The following is a 19511-nucleotide window of genomic DNA, read 5'->3' as shown; positions in this document are numbered from 1 at the left end:
TGCATGTAGCTTGTTATTAATTAAATTATCGCTGTTATTGTAGAACTCCCTGTTGCGCTGTTTCTTTGTGACCTCAATGAGCCGGGTTTTTATTGGCGATAGTAGGATCTTGACACGGTTCCGTTCTGTGAAAGTTAGGGCCTTCACGTTCTTGGTTATAATACCAGGCAGCAATTTCAATTTGTCAAGAGATGGTCTGCAAAATGTTGGCGAGCAAACTGCTGGGTGTTGTTGGTATACTTATAATGGCAAACTACGCCGCTGTGAACGGGCGGTGTTGGAAGCAGGCCCCCAGCACAGGAGGGACACCTACCGGAGGGACACCTACTGGAGGGACACCACGATGCCCCCCTACTTGGAGTCCCTGGCAAAACAAATGCTACAATATGCATGATGCCGACGCAACATGGGAAGAGGGCAGGCAGATTTGTGTTGAGTTGGGTGGGGTGATGGTTGTACCTCAATCCACAGAAGAGTTACAACAACTCAACATAATGTTCAGTGGCCAGAAATTCTGGATTGGTTGCAACGACATTCAAACTGAAGGTTGGTACACAATTCTAGAAACATAGTGTTGAAGGAAGTAGATACTATTGGTTACTCAAAATAGTTGTTAGCTTAAAAACTAACTTGCTAATTAGCAAAAGAGAGCTGTTGGTATAGTATAACACACTGTGAGAAAAGGCTCCCTCTGAAGTAATGAAGTTTTTGAGAAAGAAGTAATTTTTAAAGAATTTAATTTCGAGACCTAAGAATTAGACTTTGAGGTCCCGAAATCAAGCATCTGATGGAAGCACGCAAAATGGGTGTTTTTTCTTCCAATATTATCTTACAACTTCGACGACCAATTGAGTTCACATTTTCTGAGGTTTGTTATTTTGTTTATATGTTGAGATACACCAAGAGAGAAGACTGGTCTTTGACAGTTACATAGTGCCAGTGTCTTTAACATTCATCTTTCTTAACGACCGACAAACACTCCGTTGTATTTCTAGGGTCGAGAGACACAACCAGGGGCGTCAATCAGTCTTGAAGTATGCGAGTGCATAACAATTACGGCGTGGGGTCCGGGGCCCGCTTTAGAGCCCCGGAATTTTTGTTAGCCCGTAGATGCTCTGTGGTGCAATCTAGTGAATTTTATTTTAGCCCGTAGATGCTCTCTGGTGCAATCTAGTGAATCTGAGGGGTGATGTTCCCCCTCAGTAATAGCAATATAAAAACCTTTTGGGTGGACAGCATCTTCAAGTGCGGACCTATGAACCAAGTTTTAGGGGGTAAACCTGTCGAAGAGTGAGCCTCTGAGTGCGAAACCTTAATGGCATGGGTCCGGGCCCGCTTTAGGGCCCGTGAAAATTTTGCATTCTAGATGCTCTGTGGTGCAATCTTAGGCCAATAAGAGGCATACAGAACGGAACAGAACATCTGTAAAATGTGAGCAGCAGTAGAACCTTTTGGGTTGACAGCATCTTCAAGTGCGGATCATGAACCAAGTTTATGGGGGAAATCTGTCAAAGAGTGAGCACGCGAGTGTAGAACCTTTACGGCATGGGTCCGGGCCCGCTCAAGGGCCCGGGAAAATTTGAGCCCGGGAACAATGAGCTGTGTGAATATTTTTGTTCCAGTGCTCCACAGTTCCTCAGTGCAAAACACGATTTTCATAATAAAGGTGGTCAAACGACACAGGGAACATTTGATACTGTGTCCCCACACTTCGAAAATGGGGTGGGGTGGGTGGGGTAATATCCCTTCCACTCTTCCAAGGGGGAGGTGCAAATCTGTCAACGATGGAGCATGCGTGTGAGAAGCCTTTACGGCTCAGGGTGCGGGCCCGATCAAGGGCCCGGGAAAATTTTGCACTTTAGATGCTCTTTGATGCAATCTAGGGCCAATTTAGAGAGGGGATATTGTGTCATCCTTTGTCCACAGGATTAATGCCAATATAGGGACACAGGTTTCGTCTTACAAAGTGCAAAACTCGAGCTTCATGATAAACGTTGGTCAAAAAGGTGGGGGACATTTGATATTGTGTCCCCCACCCTCCAAAAGGTGGGGGGACATTTTCCCCTGTCACCCCCCCCCCGATTGACGCCCATGGACATAACATAAATATTACAATTCTAGCCATGATTTAAAGACACTGGACACTATTGGTAATGTCAAAGACCAGTCTTCTCACTTGGTGTATCTCAAAATATGCATAAAATAACAAACCTATGGAAATTTGAGCTCAATTGGTCGCCGAAGTTGCGAGATAAAACTATGAAAGAAAAAACACCCTTGTCACACGAAGTTATGTGATTTCAGATGCTTGATTTCGAGACCTCAAATTCTAAATATACTATCAACCTCTCCCCATAACACGTTACCAAGTTATATTTTATTCTAATAATTATTTTTAGTAATTACCAAAAGTGTCCACTACCTTTAAGAGATGTGAAGGATCGGTGCAACTGCCAGCCTAAATTAGGACTTTGTTACTCTAAAGTTTAAGTATTTGTTTTATACAATTATGTAATGAGACTTTTTGTTTCTGACTGACTTTGTTTAGGTACCTGGGTGTGTTTGGATGAAGGTACCATTGACGTGCAGGACAAGAGATGGGGTCTTAGTGATGGTCAGCCAGATAATTACCTAGGCAACGAAGATTGCGCTGAAGGCCGGGCTGCCGGCTGGAACGATACTCCCTGTGGTGACACTCACAATTTACTCTGTCAGCGTTGAGCACGTAGCAGGACCTGTGAAAGGTTGCTCAAAATTCTGGGCAAATTACTTTTTATGAAGATTTCACGGGCACATTTCCGTAAAATCTCTTGAAATTTTGCTGTTTGGAATTGCTCCTTATCCTTGTTGAAGAATGGTTAACATTCAATAGAGTGTGTTCTAATTAATGAGTAGTGATTGAACAAAAACAACTATTTTTCTTCTGGAAATACAACCAGCGAAGTATGAAGTTTTTGTTTAGTTCTACAAAATAGCGTGTCGTGTTTTGTCTTGAAATAACACCCAAAAAACATACAAATGGATACACAAGAGAATCAGTATACTGCTTTAAAATATTTTTCCAACCATATTAATTATTTCATGCTGCTACGGTCAGCGCCCGATCCAAGTGGTTAACTGCTCATTCACTTTATGGTAATCTTTTGTAAAACACGAAGCTTTTCTACCGTATAAATTTTGCTAATACGCAAAAAGACAATTGGTGTATGATGGAGGCATCCATCTTCTTAACCAAACTGTTCGAGGTTCAGTTTCTCTACAAAATATTCTCAAATACATTCTGAAAGCGGAGCGGTTGACAAGTTCGCTCATTGTTATTTGCCCTCAAGTTCACCGTGCAGTAAGAGCTAATGATAAGAACTATAATATAGATTGATTTGGTTACAATAATAGTTTCATGAGTAATTAAAAAAAACACTTTAGTTGTACTTAAGTTTGCGTTACTAATTGATAGAATGATATGGCGTCAAACGTTGTCAATCGTAAGCGTTCGATCAAGTTTTAGTATGGAAATATGACCACTTTTATTTATTTTATTGAAAGGAGCACCAATTTATTTCAAAGTCATATAAAAGTCGCTTTTGGAAGTTCACTTGTTAAAAATGCTAACGTTTTGCAAATTAATATTATTTGTTTACATTTTTTTTCTCCGGCTGTCATCTTAAAAAAAAAAGTATTGAAGGGATATTCGACCCTAGAGCAGAGTCGTTCTCGAATGCTTAATGAATTAAAACACAGCATTAACCGGATTCTCGCTTGCGATCACACATTATTATCCGCTTAAAGACTCTGGACAAGACTCCCGCTAGTGGTTCTTTCCCAGTCCCGTTATACCCCATTTCGTTTATTTTGTTCCCGTTCAGTTTAATATTTTCCTGTCTTGTATCGTTTTTAAGTCTCTTTTCCCTTTTCCCTGACCTCATTATTATCGGCAGCCAGTTCATTTTTTTCTTATTTTGCCGTTCCCCCACTCACTGTGCCGTGTGTGCCCGAGTTCATCACCCGCGCCTCCGTGCACCCCCGTCCCGCGATCCCGTGCGTTGACATTGTTCCTTGCCTGTTTGGCCCATAACTCATGTTTTCCAGTTTCGCGCGGGTCCCTGTGTGTAGTGGTTCTTTCCCAGTCTCGTTTTTACCCCCATTCTAACGTTTTCCAGTTTTTGGACGCAACAAACACATTCCCCGACCCATGGGTACCCCGAAATTGACCCAGGACGCATCAACTCAGCAGGGTGCGGGCACCAATTAACGTGAAAACAACATGGCGGCGCCCGTGCGATCAGCCCAGCGCAACCTCGTCAAGGGGCGAGGTAACCGAGCGCAAGTGGATAGTCGGATATCGCAGCGCCGCGGGTAGGAAGTTGGTCTCTACTTTGGGTGCGTTCGTTTAGCTTCCCATGGGTCGACTTTCCAAAGACGAACGTGGGCACACAATTACCCCACGTTCGTCTTCGAACCAGAAAAAAACCCAAGTCACGTTACCACGTGAGCCTTCCCGTAGTGACGTCAGTGCACCTCGGGCCAGCCCCAAGTGACCCAATCCACAAGTGGGGCTCTTGTGGCTGGCCCGAGGTGCACTGACGTCACCACGGGAAGGCTCACGTGGTGACGTGTCTGGGTTTTTTTCCTGGTTCGAAGACGAACGTGGGGTAATTGTGTACCCACGTTCGTCCTGGGAAAAAAATAAAATCTTAACATCGGGGTCGACCCAGGGGAGCTAAACGAACGCACCCTTTAATTATGGGTGCGTTCGTTTAGCTTCCCTGGGTCAACCCCGCGGTGCTCACTCGGGTGAGCCACTGACAAGAGCTAATCGTCCCTCTCGTGGTGACGGCATGCTCCTCAGGTCACCCACAAGTGACCCACTCCACAAGCAGGGCACTGGGGGCTGACCCGGGTGAGCCCCGTCAAAGCTATTCGAACGCACCGGGCAGACCGGAGTCGACCCAGGGAAGCTAAACGAACGCACCCTATGGCGGGAAATCGGATGAAATTTTTTTAACGAATGAGTCTTCTAAAACTGAAAGGAATAACCCAAACAAACAAATAATCACCCATAGAACATACAAACAAAGAGTGAGGTTTTGTGTTATGTGCCTGAATAAAATATGAGTTTTAGTCCGGGAAATGTGTATCTTCATAAGCCCTTATTTGGAAAAAGGGCATGTTTGTGCGTTAAGTTTGGCAGTCAAATTTGTGTTAAAACCCGAAACGAACCTGATGGCTTAGCCATTCACTGCGGGCCAAATTGAATGATTCAAAACAATGTTCGATTATTGAGTAATTATTCTTAAATCAAGTTAATTAAACGAGTGTCTTAAGTTTATAATCTACAACTAAACAAATAAATACAACAATACATTTGACAATTTAAAGTAATATTTATGTTTTTTTTTATATTATTATATGAGACAGGTTCGCTCAATCGACCTCGTAACTTGCATAATGGTTTGGTAATAAAGGTATTTTAGCATGTACATTTTTGGGGTAGTTTTCTTCTCCTTTTTAAAGTTAATTTCTAAGTTTTAAAAAAGGTCACCCGAACTTTGAATGTGGACTAGTTATCAATGATGTCGCTGTTACAATGACGATGAAAAGAACAATCAACAGAATAAGCAAAGCACGTTGTTTGTTACCAGAAAGTAAACACCCCAACTTTGTGTCTTCTGTAAAAAATGATAAATTTCTTTCTTTCATGGGGTCGAAGTCGCTACCTCTTCTGTTGTTGTATCTAATAGTAGGCCTAGTATTATGAACATCACTTTGGTTAACAGTTGGCTGTGACAGTTGTGGATGTTGGTTTGTAGTTGAAATTGCATATTCGTCTTGACTCGAATCTTGACTTGAGGCTTGAATGATTTCGCATGTGACGAAGCGACCATTCACGTGGTCAATTGCTCGTATATCCACCCCCTCCTCACCGCGACCGCCAATACGGTATTTCGGCGCGGAGACATGCGCTACCGGTCGCGTGCGCCACTCGCTCACTCTAGGCTGTGAAAAGTGATGAGGTTTCGGGCGCGTGATGCTGTTGTCTCCGTCATCTTCGAAACGAGACCTGTTGAAATTGAACAAGGACAAGAATTACATGCGAAGGAGGAGTTGACAACAACAACTTGTCAAATCATATACAATTAAAAGAAAAAAGTGATACTAACAATGCATTTAGAATATTTCTTTTAGGTCTGTGATAGCTTCGTTGATTTCGGTGCTTTCATATCACCTAAAATGACCATTTATTTGTCTTCAAATTTGATAATTCACAGAAAGGCCTAATCTCTCATGTTCGTATGATTCAACTTTTTGATGTTAAAATTTTTGTTTAATAATAATTAATATTGACACTGAAATCTGGGATCAATTCCCCCGAAAAATTTGTCCAACCATTGATTATAAACAAATCTCAAGCCACAAGGAAAGCTGACGTTGTGAATTATTTATGGATTGAACAAAGACAAAGATCAGAGCAGGATTTTCACCTAGCAGACGCCCTACCCTGAATTTGGCTATATAGCTAGCTCAGTTGGTAGAGGGCGTCGGCACGTTGCTTTGGAGGTCACGGGTTCAAATCTAGCTCTTGCTATTTTGTTTTTCTTTTAAGGCACAGATGCAGCTGATTTCACGAAACGCAGGATTAATCCTATCTCGAGATAGGACAAGTAACCCCTCCTAACTTAGGATGGGTTCAATGCGTCCTACACGTCTATGGATACAGAACTTTACTCGTCCTAAGTCTAAGATTAGCCCTAAGTTAAGAAGAACTTGTTGAAATCGACGGCAGGACACCTTTGGTAATTGTCAAAGACCAGTATCTTTATACTTAGTGTGTCCCATTATGCATAACATAACAAATCTGTTAACATTTTGGCTTGATTGGTCATCGAAGTCGCAAAAGAAAATTAAAGAAACGCCATTGTTGCTCAAATCTGTATGCTTTCAGATGCCAGAAAAAGATATATAGAGCTGTTTAAGCACAAAGTTTCGCTTAAGCAAAAAATCATTGCTTAGTAAAATCAGATTACCAGCCAAGACTCCACTCAATTGTTATGCTAAGTAAACAACAGCTAAATACCAGTTACAAGCAATGTATATGGCATGAAATTTTGGCCAATAACATGTGTAAAACAAGCCAGCTATTTTCGTGCTTAAGCAAATTTTTTGCTTAAGCAGCTCTATGAAATTGGCCCCAGGTCTGCGAAGTCTCTTAATATTTAAGTGAGAAATTACTTCTTTCTCAAAATCTACGTTACACAGGAGCCGTTTCTCACAATGTTTTATATTATCAATAGCTCTCCTTAGTCGTTACCAAGTAAGTTTTTTTTTACTAGCACTTATGTCCAGTGCCTTAAAAAAAGTTAGACCTGGGATCTTATCAATATAAGAACTACACAACTTTAAATTGAATAAAAGTGAAATGCAAAAAAAATCTCCCCTTTCTATAAAAGCGAAAGGGGGAGGGGTCTATTTGGTGATCATAAGCTCTACCACCTTTTCATAAATCAATAGGCCTATTTTAAAAGATGCTAAATTTTCATCGGGGATAGAAAATTAAATTGTTGCAAACACGCTGCTGTAATAGGATTCGAACTGCCTCTATCTCGGAGGTCTAATAGTTTATAATGAAATTACTCTAGAATAGCAGAGGTCATGGGTTCAAATCCCACCCGAGTAATGTGCATGCGATTTTTGTCCATAGAACTCTGGAAAGTACCGGGTATACAGTGCTAACACACATCGGTGTATAAAACCAAAATGAATAGGCCTATTTTAGTTACCGTGACTTGCGACTCAGATGGCCGTTTTGTTTCTTGTAAGCCTGAACAAACTGCGCCCTCTTCGTCCATCTTTTTCTCTCTACGTCGTCCATGTTATAAACACAAGAGGGCGCTCTTTGGTCTCCCGTTCCCGCAACTGCTTCGTCGAAGTTCCTCCCTGTCTCCACAACTTGCGAGTATTCGCATCTTTTGCGACATCTTGGGCAGACGATGATGGCAGTGTGCTGAGGCGAGACGGAGATAGGGTTACTTGAGTTCGGCAGGAGCGCAAGGAGGCAGTCTTGACAAAAACTATGTCCGCACGAAAGACTGTGCCCTATGATCAGTCGATCCGCGTCGCAGATTTTGCAGCCATGCATTTCTTTTTACAGGCTGAATAAAGAAATAAATGACTCACGTCCGTCTTTATGGTACAACTCTAGCCTCAAAAATAAAGTTTTGCTTCCAATGATGTGAATACTATGCCGATTAAATACCAAATTTTGGAGATGGGGGTAACTGTTTTTTTAAACTACAAAGTTCCAGAGCTTGGAGAGCGCGTTATTCGGGAACAAAACGCCTGATGCGCCTGCGTCATTACATCGAATCTTGCGCCAATTTGAGCACGCGGAATTACTTTCACATGTCAGTGAAACTTTCAATCCGATTGTTGTTCGTGGAATTTGTGAGTGCTTCGAGAAGTTCCGTAAATAGTGAGCAAATATGATACAATTATTAAACCATAAGATTACTTATAAAAGTTTTCAACCACACTCCCTTTGTATGTTTACCCCGAGAAAAGAAAGGAACAATTATTTGATAGAAAGAAAAAAATGTTTTTCAATTCAATATCAGCATTAAAACGGATAAAAGGCCAAACATTTTTCCAACTAACCTTCCTATAAATTCTTAGGAAGGTTTATATTTTATGATAGGCTGTGTCAACGGGATCTGCAAGGCCCAAACCTATTTCATCTGCCTTCTGCCGTCGTTCGTGTCTTGAAGACCTCTGTATCCTAAACGGAATTGTTGGCCTATACTTCATGGGCGTCAATCTGTCTTGATGGGGGTGGGGGATATCGTAAGTCAAAACATTTTTCGGCGTTGGGTTCGGGGCCCGATTTAGGGGCCTGGGGAAATTTAAGGCCGTAGATGCTCTCTGGTGCAATCATAGGGAGTCTGAGGTGGGGGGGGGGGTGGGGGTGATGTGCACCGTCTCAGATGTTGGATTGTAATGCCCTTTTCAAGTTTTGATGCACCAATTGTTGTTGTTGTTTTTTTCTATTGGTAATTTGTATCTTAAAAACAACTTAACCATAGCTTCGTATCCTTATTATTTCTGCATATTTAATGCTCAGACGGCGTTTCAACACAATCATAATACATCAAGGATTGCTTTAAAAATTAAGTTTGTTGTTGCTTTTTTTTTTTTTTTTTTTTTAAATGCGCTGTGACATAGTTTTCTATGGGGAGCGTTCTAAATACTTGTTATTAATATCAATCATCACCAGTATCGTCAAGGATGGATTCAGACAAGAAGTTTTACTAGTCTTTTGCGGCGTGGTGTAGGCCTAAGTATCTTTTTAAAAAACATAAAAAAACTCACGTATCCATATTATTTCTGCACAATTATAGTTAATGCTCAGACGGCATTTCATCCCAATCAACACCAGCATCGTCAAGGATTAATCTAGAAATTCTAGGGGGGGGGGTGGTAAATCTAGATGGATCATGCCAGTGCAAACGCGAAGCCTTATACGGCGTGGGGTCCGGGTCCGCTGAAGGACCCGGGAAAATTTTCGGCAATCTTCGGCCAATAACAGGCATAATGAATGAAACCGAACCTAAAGCGTAGAACCTTTTGGGTTAACAGCATATTCAGGTGTTGTTATATGACACGAACTTTAGGGGGCAAATCTGTGTCAAAGAGTGAGCACGAGTGTGAAGCCGGGTCCGGGCTCGCCTAAGGGCCCGGACAATTTTGCATTTTATATGCTCTGTGGTGCTATCTTAGGCCACTCAGAGGCCAAATTGGCAAACGAAACAATACTAGTGTATAGCCTAGTACACTAGTATTATATACTAGTACAGTAGTATACTAGCCTTCAAATTTTGAAGCAGAAGACTTTGGGCAATGGCAGACAGAGACAGCGCGTCACACAGTTAAGAAAACATACAGTAACTAGAGAACTAACAAGTTTGGAAATGACACGCATAATAATAAAGTAAGAAGACACACGAGTTAAACAAAAATTGTGGGTACATCCCCATCCCCATCGGATTCATGCCAATGACGCGAAACAGGGTTTGGTCTTCACAGTGCAAAACTTGAGCCTCATGGAGTCGGGAAACATGGTTAACAACACTTGAGCTTCAAAAGGGGGTGGGACACTTGTCCCTCCCACTTCTTAAAGGGGGAAGGTGCTAATCTGTGAATGCCCCATTCGGGTGAATTTTGCATTTTACGCTCTATGGTGCAAGCCGATTTTGAGGGGGGACATTTGATAAAGTGTCCCCCACCCTTCAGAAAATCGTGTCATCTATTTTCCAGAATTGATGCCCATGCCGGGACACAGCGCATGGTTGAGCTGGTCAAAAACATGGAGGGGGGGGGGGGGGGGGGGGGTGGGAGGGACATTTTGATATTGTGTCATCCATCACCCTCCAAAAATTGGTGGTGGGGGAGACACATTTCCCCTGCCCCTCCCCCCCCCCCGATTGACGCCCATGGCCTTTGTTTAGCACAGAAAATGGCTAGCAGCGTTACTAGAAAAAACTAAGGGGACACAAGAGGTGGGGGATCACATTTTCAAGAGGCGCTTAAAAACAAGGGCAAATCTAGTCTAAAATGTGTCGAAGATAGAGCATGCGAGCGCAGAGCGCGAAGCTTTTACGGTGTGGGGTCGGGCCCGCTTAAGGGCCGAAATGTTTGCATCATGCTCTGCATGTGGTCCGATGTAAGACCATTTAGAGGCATAGCTGACAAATTATTCAACATTTGAGCTTTAGAATGTGGGTCTTTATATTTGGGCTATTAATTTTCTTTACAAGAAATAGTGCAGTTTCCGATTCTTACGGAATGCATTTATTACACAAGGAAAAAATAAGTTGATTTTCCGGTTACATCACCAAAGCAATGAACGGTTGGTCGGTTTTGGAATTTATTTTTTGGGCATGTGATGTGACACTCATCGGATCAAATAACAATTTCCGCAATTGTCACCTTTTTGATAATGTGTAACTGTAATGTTCAAATTGCACTGGTGTTCGTTTTTTGAACGCCGTGACTGGTACCCGTCGTCACCTCCAACATGTATTGAACCATGATTGGACTAGTTTTAATAAAAATTATATTGATTTTTTTCTTCTAAAAAAGAACTGACAAAAATGACCGTGACATTGGAATAAAACAAGACTTTGTGCAATGATTTCCCATTTAATATACAATTCACAGACCCATCTTTGAATAACAGTTTGCCAAACGGTTGCACTCATTCCAAAATTACAAAGAACTTTGAGAATAATAGTTTCCTTCCAAAATTAAAAAAATTGAACAGCAGCATCACTCAGTGTATCATCTATTAGTCCTCGTTAGTATAAAAACGTATGCCTACTTGGTAACGAGCAATGGGAGCTATTTGGATAGCATTAAGCATTGTGAGAAACGACTCCCTATATACATAAAAGCTTTTAGCGAGATGATTTATGCCTGTGTTTTTTTTTCACATAACTATTATTTCGCAACTTCGATAATCATTTTCACAGATCTGTTATTCTTCGAAACACGTTGAGATCACCAAGTGAGAATACTGGTCTTTGGCAATTACCAAATGTGTCCAGTGACGGACTCAGCGTATCAAGTATTCATATCATCAAATTGTGCTGTTACTAAGCACAGATAACTACAATAACTTGTCAAGATAAATAAGTGTTTACTTCAAAACTCTTGTTTGGAAACCCCCTTTATTTATTCTGAATTAATTTGTAGACACTGCTAATTGGTTGTGAATGCCACACGAAACAATTTTGGGAGTGATAGGTAAAACATGGAGCTATTAAAAAAATACCCCTTCCCAACAATTACCCTTGTGGTTGATCAGTATTTACCTGGCACAATTAAAAAAGGCTAAGTGGAAAATAACACAAATTCTTGTATTGTGCTTTGGGATTTCCTTTATGTCCATGTGCATCTCCACATGGATCTAATTAAACCTTCTTGATTCTTCCATGTCCTGTGGTTTGCTGCTCTTCATTCATCCACGAAGCTGGATTACTCGGGTCCTATTGTTCAGTGTACTGACTGACAGATAGTACTGGGTGATGGGCCATTGTTCATGTGTCCGCTGCCACAACTTGACAATAATAATGGCCAAAGCCATGAACCATGGAGGGCTGGACACTTCGATGACCAACGCGATCTTTCTCTCGTGGCTTTGGTGAATTTCACATGTCTATACCAAAATTACCACTCATTGTTCTGTGGCTGCTGTCAATTTCTGGTGTGTGGCGTTCATGTGATAATGTGTAGAGTCAGGGTCCCCATGAGGAGTATGTTGTGGCGAGGGGTGGGGGGGGGGGGGCTAAGGGGTTGATTTACCTGAAATTTTACACATTATTAAAAAAAACAATCATTCATATAACCGGGTAAACTACTTCCTCTTTTTTATATATTTTTTGCTCCCTCTGTCCATTTGTTTCTCTTCTTTCGTACCAGATTCCCCCAACTATTTCGCCTAAATTTGGCAGGGCAGTTGCCCCTGTTGGGTCGTGCGCTTATGTTTGGAGTATAGTATGTCTACGCATGGAGGTAGAAATCTTTACGGTTGGCCAAGTGTACCCACTGTCCACAATATTGAGTAGGTTTTGCGAGTACGAACAGGTGAAAATTTTCTCGTTTATTAGACCATTCTAACCGTTTACGAGGGCCAACTCTTGTTTAAAGCAGATATGTCCTTTCTACACTTAGCCGATAGAATTACTTCTTGGTGTTATATATTATTGTTTAAAGGGATGAGCTGTTGGTAATTGTCAAAGACCAGCATCCTCACTTGATGTATCCCAATATATGCATAAAATAACAAACCTGTATTGGACGCAATGTATTGATCATCGAAGATGCGGGGATATAATGAAAAGCTACCTTAAAACTATACATTTCTTCAAAGGGTGTCGTTTCTAACAATGTTTTGCAATACCAAACCTCCAGTAGTAAGTTGTTGGTCACTTGGAATTTGTTTTCAATTAGTAATTATTATACCCCCCATTAAAGACCTGGACACTATTGGTAATTGTCAAAGACCAGTCTTCTCACTTTCTTTATCTCAACATATATGCATAAAAATAACAAACCTGTGAAAATTTGAGCTCAATTGGTCGTCGGAGTTGTGAGATAACTATGAAAAAGAAATAAAACCACCCTTTTTTTTCACACGAAGTTGTGTGCTTTCAGATGCTTCATTTCGAGACTTCGAATTCTAAATCTGAGGTCTCGAAATCCAATTCGTGGAAAATTACTTCTTTCTCAAAAACTACGTCACTTCAGAGGGAGCCGTTTCTCACGATGTTTTATACCATCAACCTCTCCCCATTACTCGTTACCAAGTAGGGTTTTATTACTAAGAGAAATAACCTAACAAGTAGGATTAAAACACGTAAAAATCACACAAAATGTACAGGACTGGATGGGGAATCAGAAATCAGTCCCTTGTATTCCATGTTTATGTACAGGGCTAATCCTTCCTTAAACTTACAAACAACTTTTCATAACACCTTTACTGCACTCGGGTATCACCAATGTGGATGTACCTGACAGTGGGGTCAATGGGGGTCACGAGCAAGGGCCCTGTAATTACAAATTCCTTATTTGGGTGCGACACTACATAACTGGACTTTGCTTTGTTCTCCGCCCCAATGTGTTACATTCCAATCACAACTCAAACAAACACGTTTGACTTGTTGTTTTTCTTTCGTTTTAATTTGTTGCCACCTCGTAAAAAGTGGTCCAAGGTTTTAATCAAACATTGAAACATTAAGGAAATTACTTTGTGGGCTTTTGTTTGAATAAGGAACCAGGAAATTATTTGAATTTGATAAGCCATGCCCATTTCGGAATACAAAATATGTTGTTGTTGGCTTTCTATTCTTTACCATTAATTTTTTCAAAAGATATATTTTTATGGCTCTCTTGCCGCATCATTAGGTCCATCTTTTCTCATGACTATTGCTTTAACGGTGTGCCAAATTTCATGCTTGTTTCGAAGGCATAAATTACCCAAATATCCCAAGCATGCGCTACTCAAGTGCAAAGAAGAGGTCCATGGTCCACAGTGCTAGAGGTGAAAGGGGGGATGACATTAAATGGCATAATAAACCTAACGCATAAAGTGATTTTCACAATTTACGCGGTATAGTCCCTGAGGTGATTATAACCATCATTCAAGCGATGCACCATTTTTAATCGCACTCTCCAATGGTTGCATTTTTAATGTTTCCAATTGAATTTTTCTTTTTATTATATATAAAACAAGCCCATTGTTAAATTTGTTCAAAATCAAACCCAAGCCAACAGTTGTTACATACTATTTGTATGTATAAATTACCTTCAACTCATATTAATTTTGGTTTTACCCTAACAGCGAGGCACTGTATCCTCTCTACTCAGTACTCTCCCGAGTTCTGTGAGTCAAATCATAGGCATTTATTATTACTTATCATGGACAACTATGAAGAAGTAAGATCTTAAAAGTACGGGGCACCAGGGGGGCCAACCTCAATTGAGGAGGGAGGGGTTCCCAGATGCAATTGTGTCCGCCATGCAATACTGTTCGCTCCGGACACTTTTGCATATGCAATCGTGTCCGGGGCTATGCAAAAATCGTCCGGCGGACATGTACATGACTGTACAATATGTGCGAGCGTGCATGCACTGAACCTACGTATTATTAAGCAACATGAATATTCACGTAGTTTATGATTGCAGCGAATACCCAACGGCCGAACATTGCCCATGTCATTCATGACATGCACCCGTTAAAATGCCATAATTAAAGTTGGATGAGGAATTTCTGTTTGATCTCGTCAGTCAAAAACTTGATAAACAGTGTAAAATCGTAATGTTTTTTTCTACATGATGTTCTCCTGGCTCAGATTACAAATTGAGCTTTCAAAGGACGTACCTTTAGTTCTTGGAACAGTTGGATCTTTTTAATCCTAGGCCTATAAATGTATAGATAGACCTATAAACTCAGATGTGAACATTTCAGTTCAGTGGTAACGCTTTGGGGATATCGCCGAAAATATTTAGGAGCGGTTATGTCTCAGAAAGAGTCATCCGTAATTGGAATACACAATCTCAGAAACGTATCCGACATTGAAAGTTGCTCATAATTAACATTTTGGCTGATATAAACTTATTTTCCATACTCATTACATTTAAATTGAAAAGGTTCCCCTAATGCTTTTTTTTTAACTATTGAAAGCTGCTTCACTTCTTACCATGTCAGTTTTGTGTTGCAATTAATTTTAAAAGTGATACTCAAACGTGTCCAATCATTTCACAAAATAGCGTGGATACTGTTATCTTCACCAGAGTTGCACATGCAAAGACAATATTGAGAAAAACAAATAACAACAACATTCTTTCTCATCTGATACTTATCATAAAAGAGCTGCAAAATGTAGAGGCTGGAAAGAGTATGAATCACAAAGAAATCATGAAGAACCAAGAACCGTAACATAATTATTTTATTTTATCATATTCTTCACTTGTCATTAGCTCTGTTGTAATTCACACCCATGGACGCGTGCCTGGGCACGTCTTCAAGACTGTCATAAGAAAGGCTATCAAAAGAGGAGGGCCAAATCAATACCTATTGTGCATTGTTTTGATTAGTGATAAGGATGGCTTAACACACTACGAGTATTTAACGCCTTTGTATCATGTATGGTGATCAAGATAAGTTGGGGTTAAGGGTGGGTGGTAGTGGGGGGGGGGGGGTCGTTTTTAATATCATCTACCATCTTTAATAGGTACACACACGTACACCACAGAGCAGTACACGTACTGCCTACCAAACAAAGGAAGCTCAGCCAGCCACGTGACCTATACGTACTATAAAGGTTGACCTTCGGACTGCTCTACGTCATATTATCAGGTTTTTATAACGACGAGCGTGCCTACCCGTAATATTGCACATACACCACTCTCTGAGTTGACGACTGTTCAGTGCTTCGCAATTCCTCCCTGTTCTTTTTTTCGGAATTCCAAGGATCGGCCACATCTGCACCGTGTAAAATGTAAGTATTGTTTGCTTGATGTTTAAAAACAAATGTACTTTACTTTTCAAAAGGGGTTAGGATATCTTGAATAGAAAACAACTACAGCAAATGAAAGCTATAGATTACCCTTTGCATCGTGGTGCAGCGTATACTATATAATATGTACGTACGTTTTATTTTTACTTCATTGACACGTTATATTATGCAAGTCCAATACTTTCACTTCAGTCTTGTTGTGAGATGTGAACAGTGATATATTCCACATTGTTCTATTTTCATATTAGGCCTACCTACATTTTGTGAAATAAAAATGGCAGCTTATACTGTTCAGTTCTCCTGCTGGTTCAAGCGCTGTGCACCATTGGCAATTGCAAACCCTTTCCGCAATCAATCAATTTAGTTTTTGGTGCCAGCGTTTCCGCATAGCTCCATGGTTCAACCATGGAGATAGAACCAAAGAGATGGCTTAAATTTATCATGCATCGTAGAATTATACTTTGTTGGATGCAGTTCATCGTTTTTGTTTGATGGTGTGTTTTTCGGTTGTTGTTTTTCGAAGAAAACACACTCCTAAATCAGCCGTTGAAAGAAAAACATACAATTTCCTCAACACAAGATGTAACACTCGGTCAAATAACATTATTTTTCTGTCTCTTTTTCTTTATTTGCTGAATTTATTTCAATTCTAAATGGTGAACTTATTATGTCTACGCAAGACTATGATGGTTTCGTTTGTAAGGTGCCATTTTTGTTCATGCCCAACGATTGATTTATCAGCATGTCAAAATGGCGGGAATAATATGCTAGGAGTGTGTAACCTTTATCCCATGTCAACGTGTGTGTACATGTCCGTACATGTTAGGTACCTGTACATGTACGTGTTTGTATGGTCGTCGTGTATTATCTATTCACCACATTGGGTTCATGTCGCTTAGAGAAACACAGTGGGGTCCTGACCCAACCCGATAGGTATGCACCCGCTGTAGGCGCTAGTTGTATGCATGACGTGGCGAATCGTTCCGTAATTATTCCTATGGCTTTACCTTTAACCTTCGTCTCGAGTCCTATGTTATCAAACTTCACCAATTCAACACAAATGCAGCTCTTGTTATTGACTGTCTGGAATAGATCACAAAACTGATTCATATTGCACCATTTCGCCACACGTTGTAGGCTAGGCCTACACAAAAATTATGCAAGGTTTTATTATTTAGTATTTCCATGGTTTTTTTTCTCGATAACTTTGATTCACATCCACATGGGCTTAATTTAACCAACATAAACCTTATTTTATTATTGTGCTGAGATGTAACAAATTGTATATGGACTTATGCTTGATAGTAAAGTGCAATATTATTTCGTCATTAATGGCAAGTTCATACTCGCAGTAATTGAGTTCGAAAGGTTATTAACTGAAAAATTAATTTGAAAACAACATATCAAAAACAACATTTTTGACTGAGAAACATTGACGATTTTTGCAAAAGCATTTTAATTAAATCAATATTGCAATATGGATTTCATTCAAATGCTTTTTTTCTGACGAAATTTGTTGTGTTTATTTTGTGTAATATTTGACAAACCATGGACAACTCACTTGGTGTATCTCAACATTATGCATAAAATAACAAACCTGTGAAAATTTGAACCCAATTGGTCGTCGAAGGGGCGAGATAAAAATGGACATACTTGTCACACGAAGTTGTGTGCTTTTAGATGCTTGATTTCCAAATCTAATTCTAAGATCTCGAATTAAATTCAAATATTAGTGGAAAATTACTTTTTTCTCGAAAACTACGTTACTTCAGAGGGAGCCGTTTCTCACAATATAACAATAACAACTGCTCCCCATTACTTGATACCCAAGAAAGGTTTTATGCTAACTATTATTTTGAGTAATTACCAATAGTGTCCACTGGAGGTGTGTTACCTTAAATCTCAACTAATGTGTGTTTGCATTTCACTAGCACAAATTCTAATTTGCGTTTTCTGTTTTGTTTTGTTGCAGCACACAAGTCACCATGGCCATGGAGACTCTCCGCCAATCTGGGGCAGGTTCCCTCTTCTCGTGTAGCAGCTCAGACATCCCATGTCATCATTTCTGTCTCCGTCACTCCAAGCCATTGCAGGCAGAGGACGAAGAATGGTTCATGACAGATGAGATTGAAGAAGTACCAGAAGAGGAGGAAGAAGAAGATATGGAGCAGGATGAGGAGGCAGCTCGAGCAGGTCTCTTGGATCAACTCCTTGACGATGCCTACGCTCAATACTACGAGGAGCCTGACGAGTGGGAAGAACTCGCCACCTGGTATTCATCCCATATGGACCGCGGTGAGACCGAGGACAGTGAGCGTCAGCCGAGTCAGTCAACCGGGGAGACAACGTCAGAACCCCGGGAGGACTTCCACCCTGCCTGGAGGCAGGATCCAGTGGGAACTCCTCGACGTGAAGAGAGCACCACTTCAACGAGTCAGGGGCGGACTACTCGCTCATCAGCTGCCCGTGAATCCTCGTCAGCTTCGGCGTCAACGTCGCACTCACACCGCTCGCAACCCTCCAGCTCGGGAAGTCAGAATCGCCACCCTAAGGAGAGGAGCTGGGATGAGCTAATCGCTGACCAGGAACGAGGGGAAGCCGCCGCCGAGATTGCAACGCGGAACTCCCGCGGTCGAAACAGCTCTAACTGGAGTGAGCCTACTGTCGTCCGTGAACTTGAACTATATGACGCTTTCAATGACTTATTCTTCCCAGATCCTGAATCTGGTCGCCTGTAATTCAAAAAACCCAAAACAATTAATTGTAAATACAAATTACACATCAGTCAATAATATGAGTTTTAAATAATTTTTGTAACAAAATAACATCAGTGAAATGTGAATATTCTTGAAATTCATCACTGATAACGAGTCTTTCTCTCCAAATCTGCCCGAACTATTTTGTTTCTTATTCCCTTGCTTACCAATAACATTTTCATCTGCCGCTTTTTGGTTCAAATTCTTATTATTTTTTTAAACAAATTTCAATGAATTAATTATTGTAAATTTTGTCGATCGAATTTGTCGACAGCTAATAATTAATATCGAATTTATATTCAGCTCATAAATTATGTGAGAATATTATTTTTAGACTTGAATAAATTAACAACAATTTATTTGTAGAACATACCAGTTTACTCGTCAATATGTCCGTTTCATTATGAAGTGTGTAGAAAAGGGCCCAATATGAAATATCTTCCTTGATGAAAATAGGATTACCAACCAGTTTCCATTTGCTGCATGTTTCCTATCACTGGTATTTAGCTGTTTGCTTATCCTGAAAATCGAGTGTAAATTTGGCTGGTAATCCTGCTTTATCAAGGCAAACATTTCATGCCAAGCAAATGTTGGTGCTTATAGAAGCTCTATGAAATTGGCCCCTGGTTATGAACCTTTAGGTATACCCTCATTGGCCCTAAATGATGTTTCTTCTAAGATCCAACAA

At 40.6% G+C, this 19511-nt stretch overlaps 3 protein-coding genes across 3 annotated transcripts; 2 read left to right on the top strand and 1 right to left on the bottom strand.

Annotated features, from left to right (window-relative positions):
* Positions 1-245: 245 nt before the first annotated feature.
* LOC139940602 (C-type lectin domain family 4 member M-like) lies at positions 246-2721 on the top strand. Its single transcript, XM_071936974.1, has 2 exons — positions 246-546; positions 2549-2721. Exons 1-2 carry the CDS (start codon positions 246-248, stop codon positions 2719-2721), a joined length of 474 nt encoding a protein of 157 aa, XP_071793075.1.
* A 2058-nt stretch (positions 2722-4779) lies between these two features.
* LOC139940516 (uncharacterized) lies at positions 4780-8281 on the bottom strand. Its single transcript, XM_071936813.1, has 2 exons — positions 7776-8281; positions 4780-6058 (listed from the first exon to the last, which is right to left on the bottom strand). Exons 1-2 carry the CDS (start codon positions 8132-8134, stop codon positions 5536-5538), a joined length of 882 nt encoding a protein of 293 aa, XP_071792914.1. The 5' UTR covers positions 8135-8281; the 3' UTR covers positions 4780-5535.
* A 7552-nt stretch (positions 8282-15833) lies between these two features.
* LOC139940508 (uncharacterized) lies at positions 15834-19195 on the top strand. The gene is made up of 2 exons (XM_071936802.1): positions 15834-16049; positions 18040-19195. The coding sequence occupies exon 2, from the start codon at positions 18053-18055 to the stop codon at positions 18803-18805; it is 753 nt and encodes a 250-aa protein (XP_071792903.1). The 5' UTR covers positions 15834-16049; positions 18040-18052; the 3' UTR covers positions 18806-19195.
* Positions 19196-19511: the final 316 nt, after the last annotated feature.

This window comes from Asterias amurensis, chromosome 1 (assembly GCF_032118995.1).
Source record: "Asterias amurensis chromosome 1, ASM3211899v1".
NCBI lineage: Eukaryota > Metazoa > Echinodermata > Asteroidea > Forcipulatida > Asteriidae > Asterias > Asterias amurensis.
The sequence above is the reverse complement of the archived record's forward strand: the minus strand, read 5'-3'. Positions and strand labels throughout refer to the sequence as shown.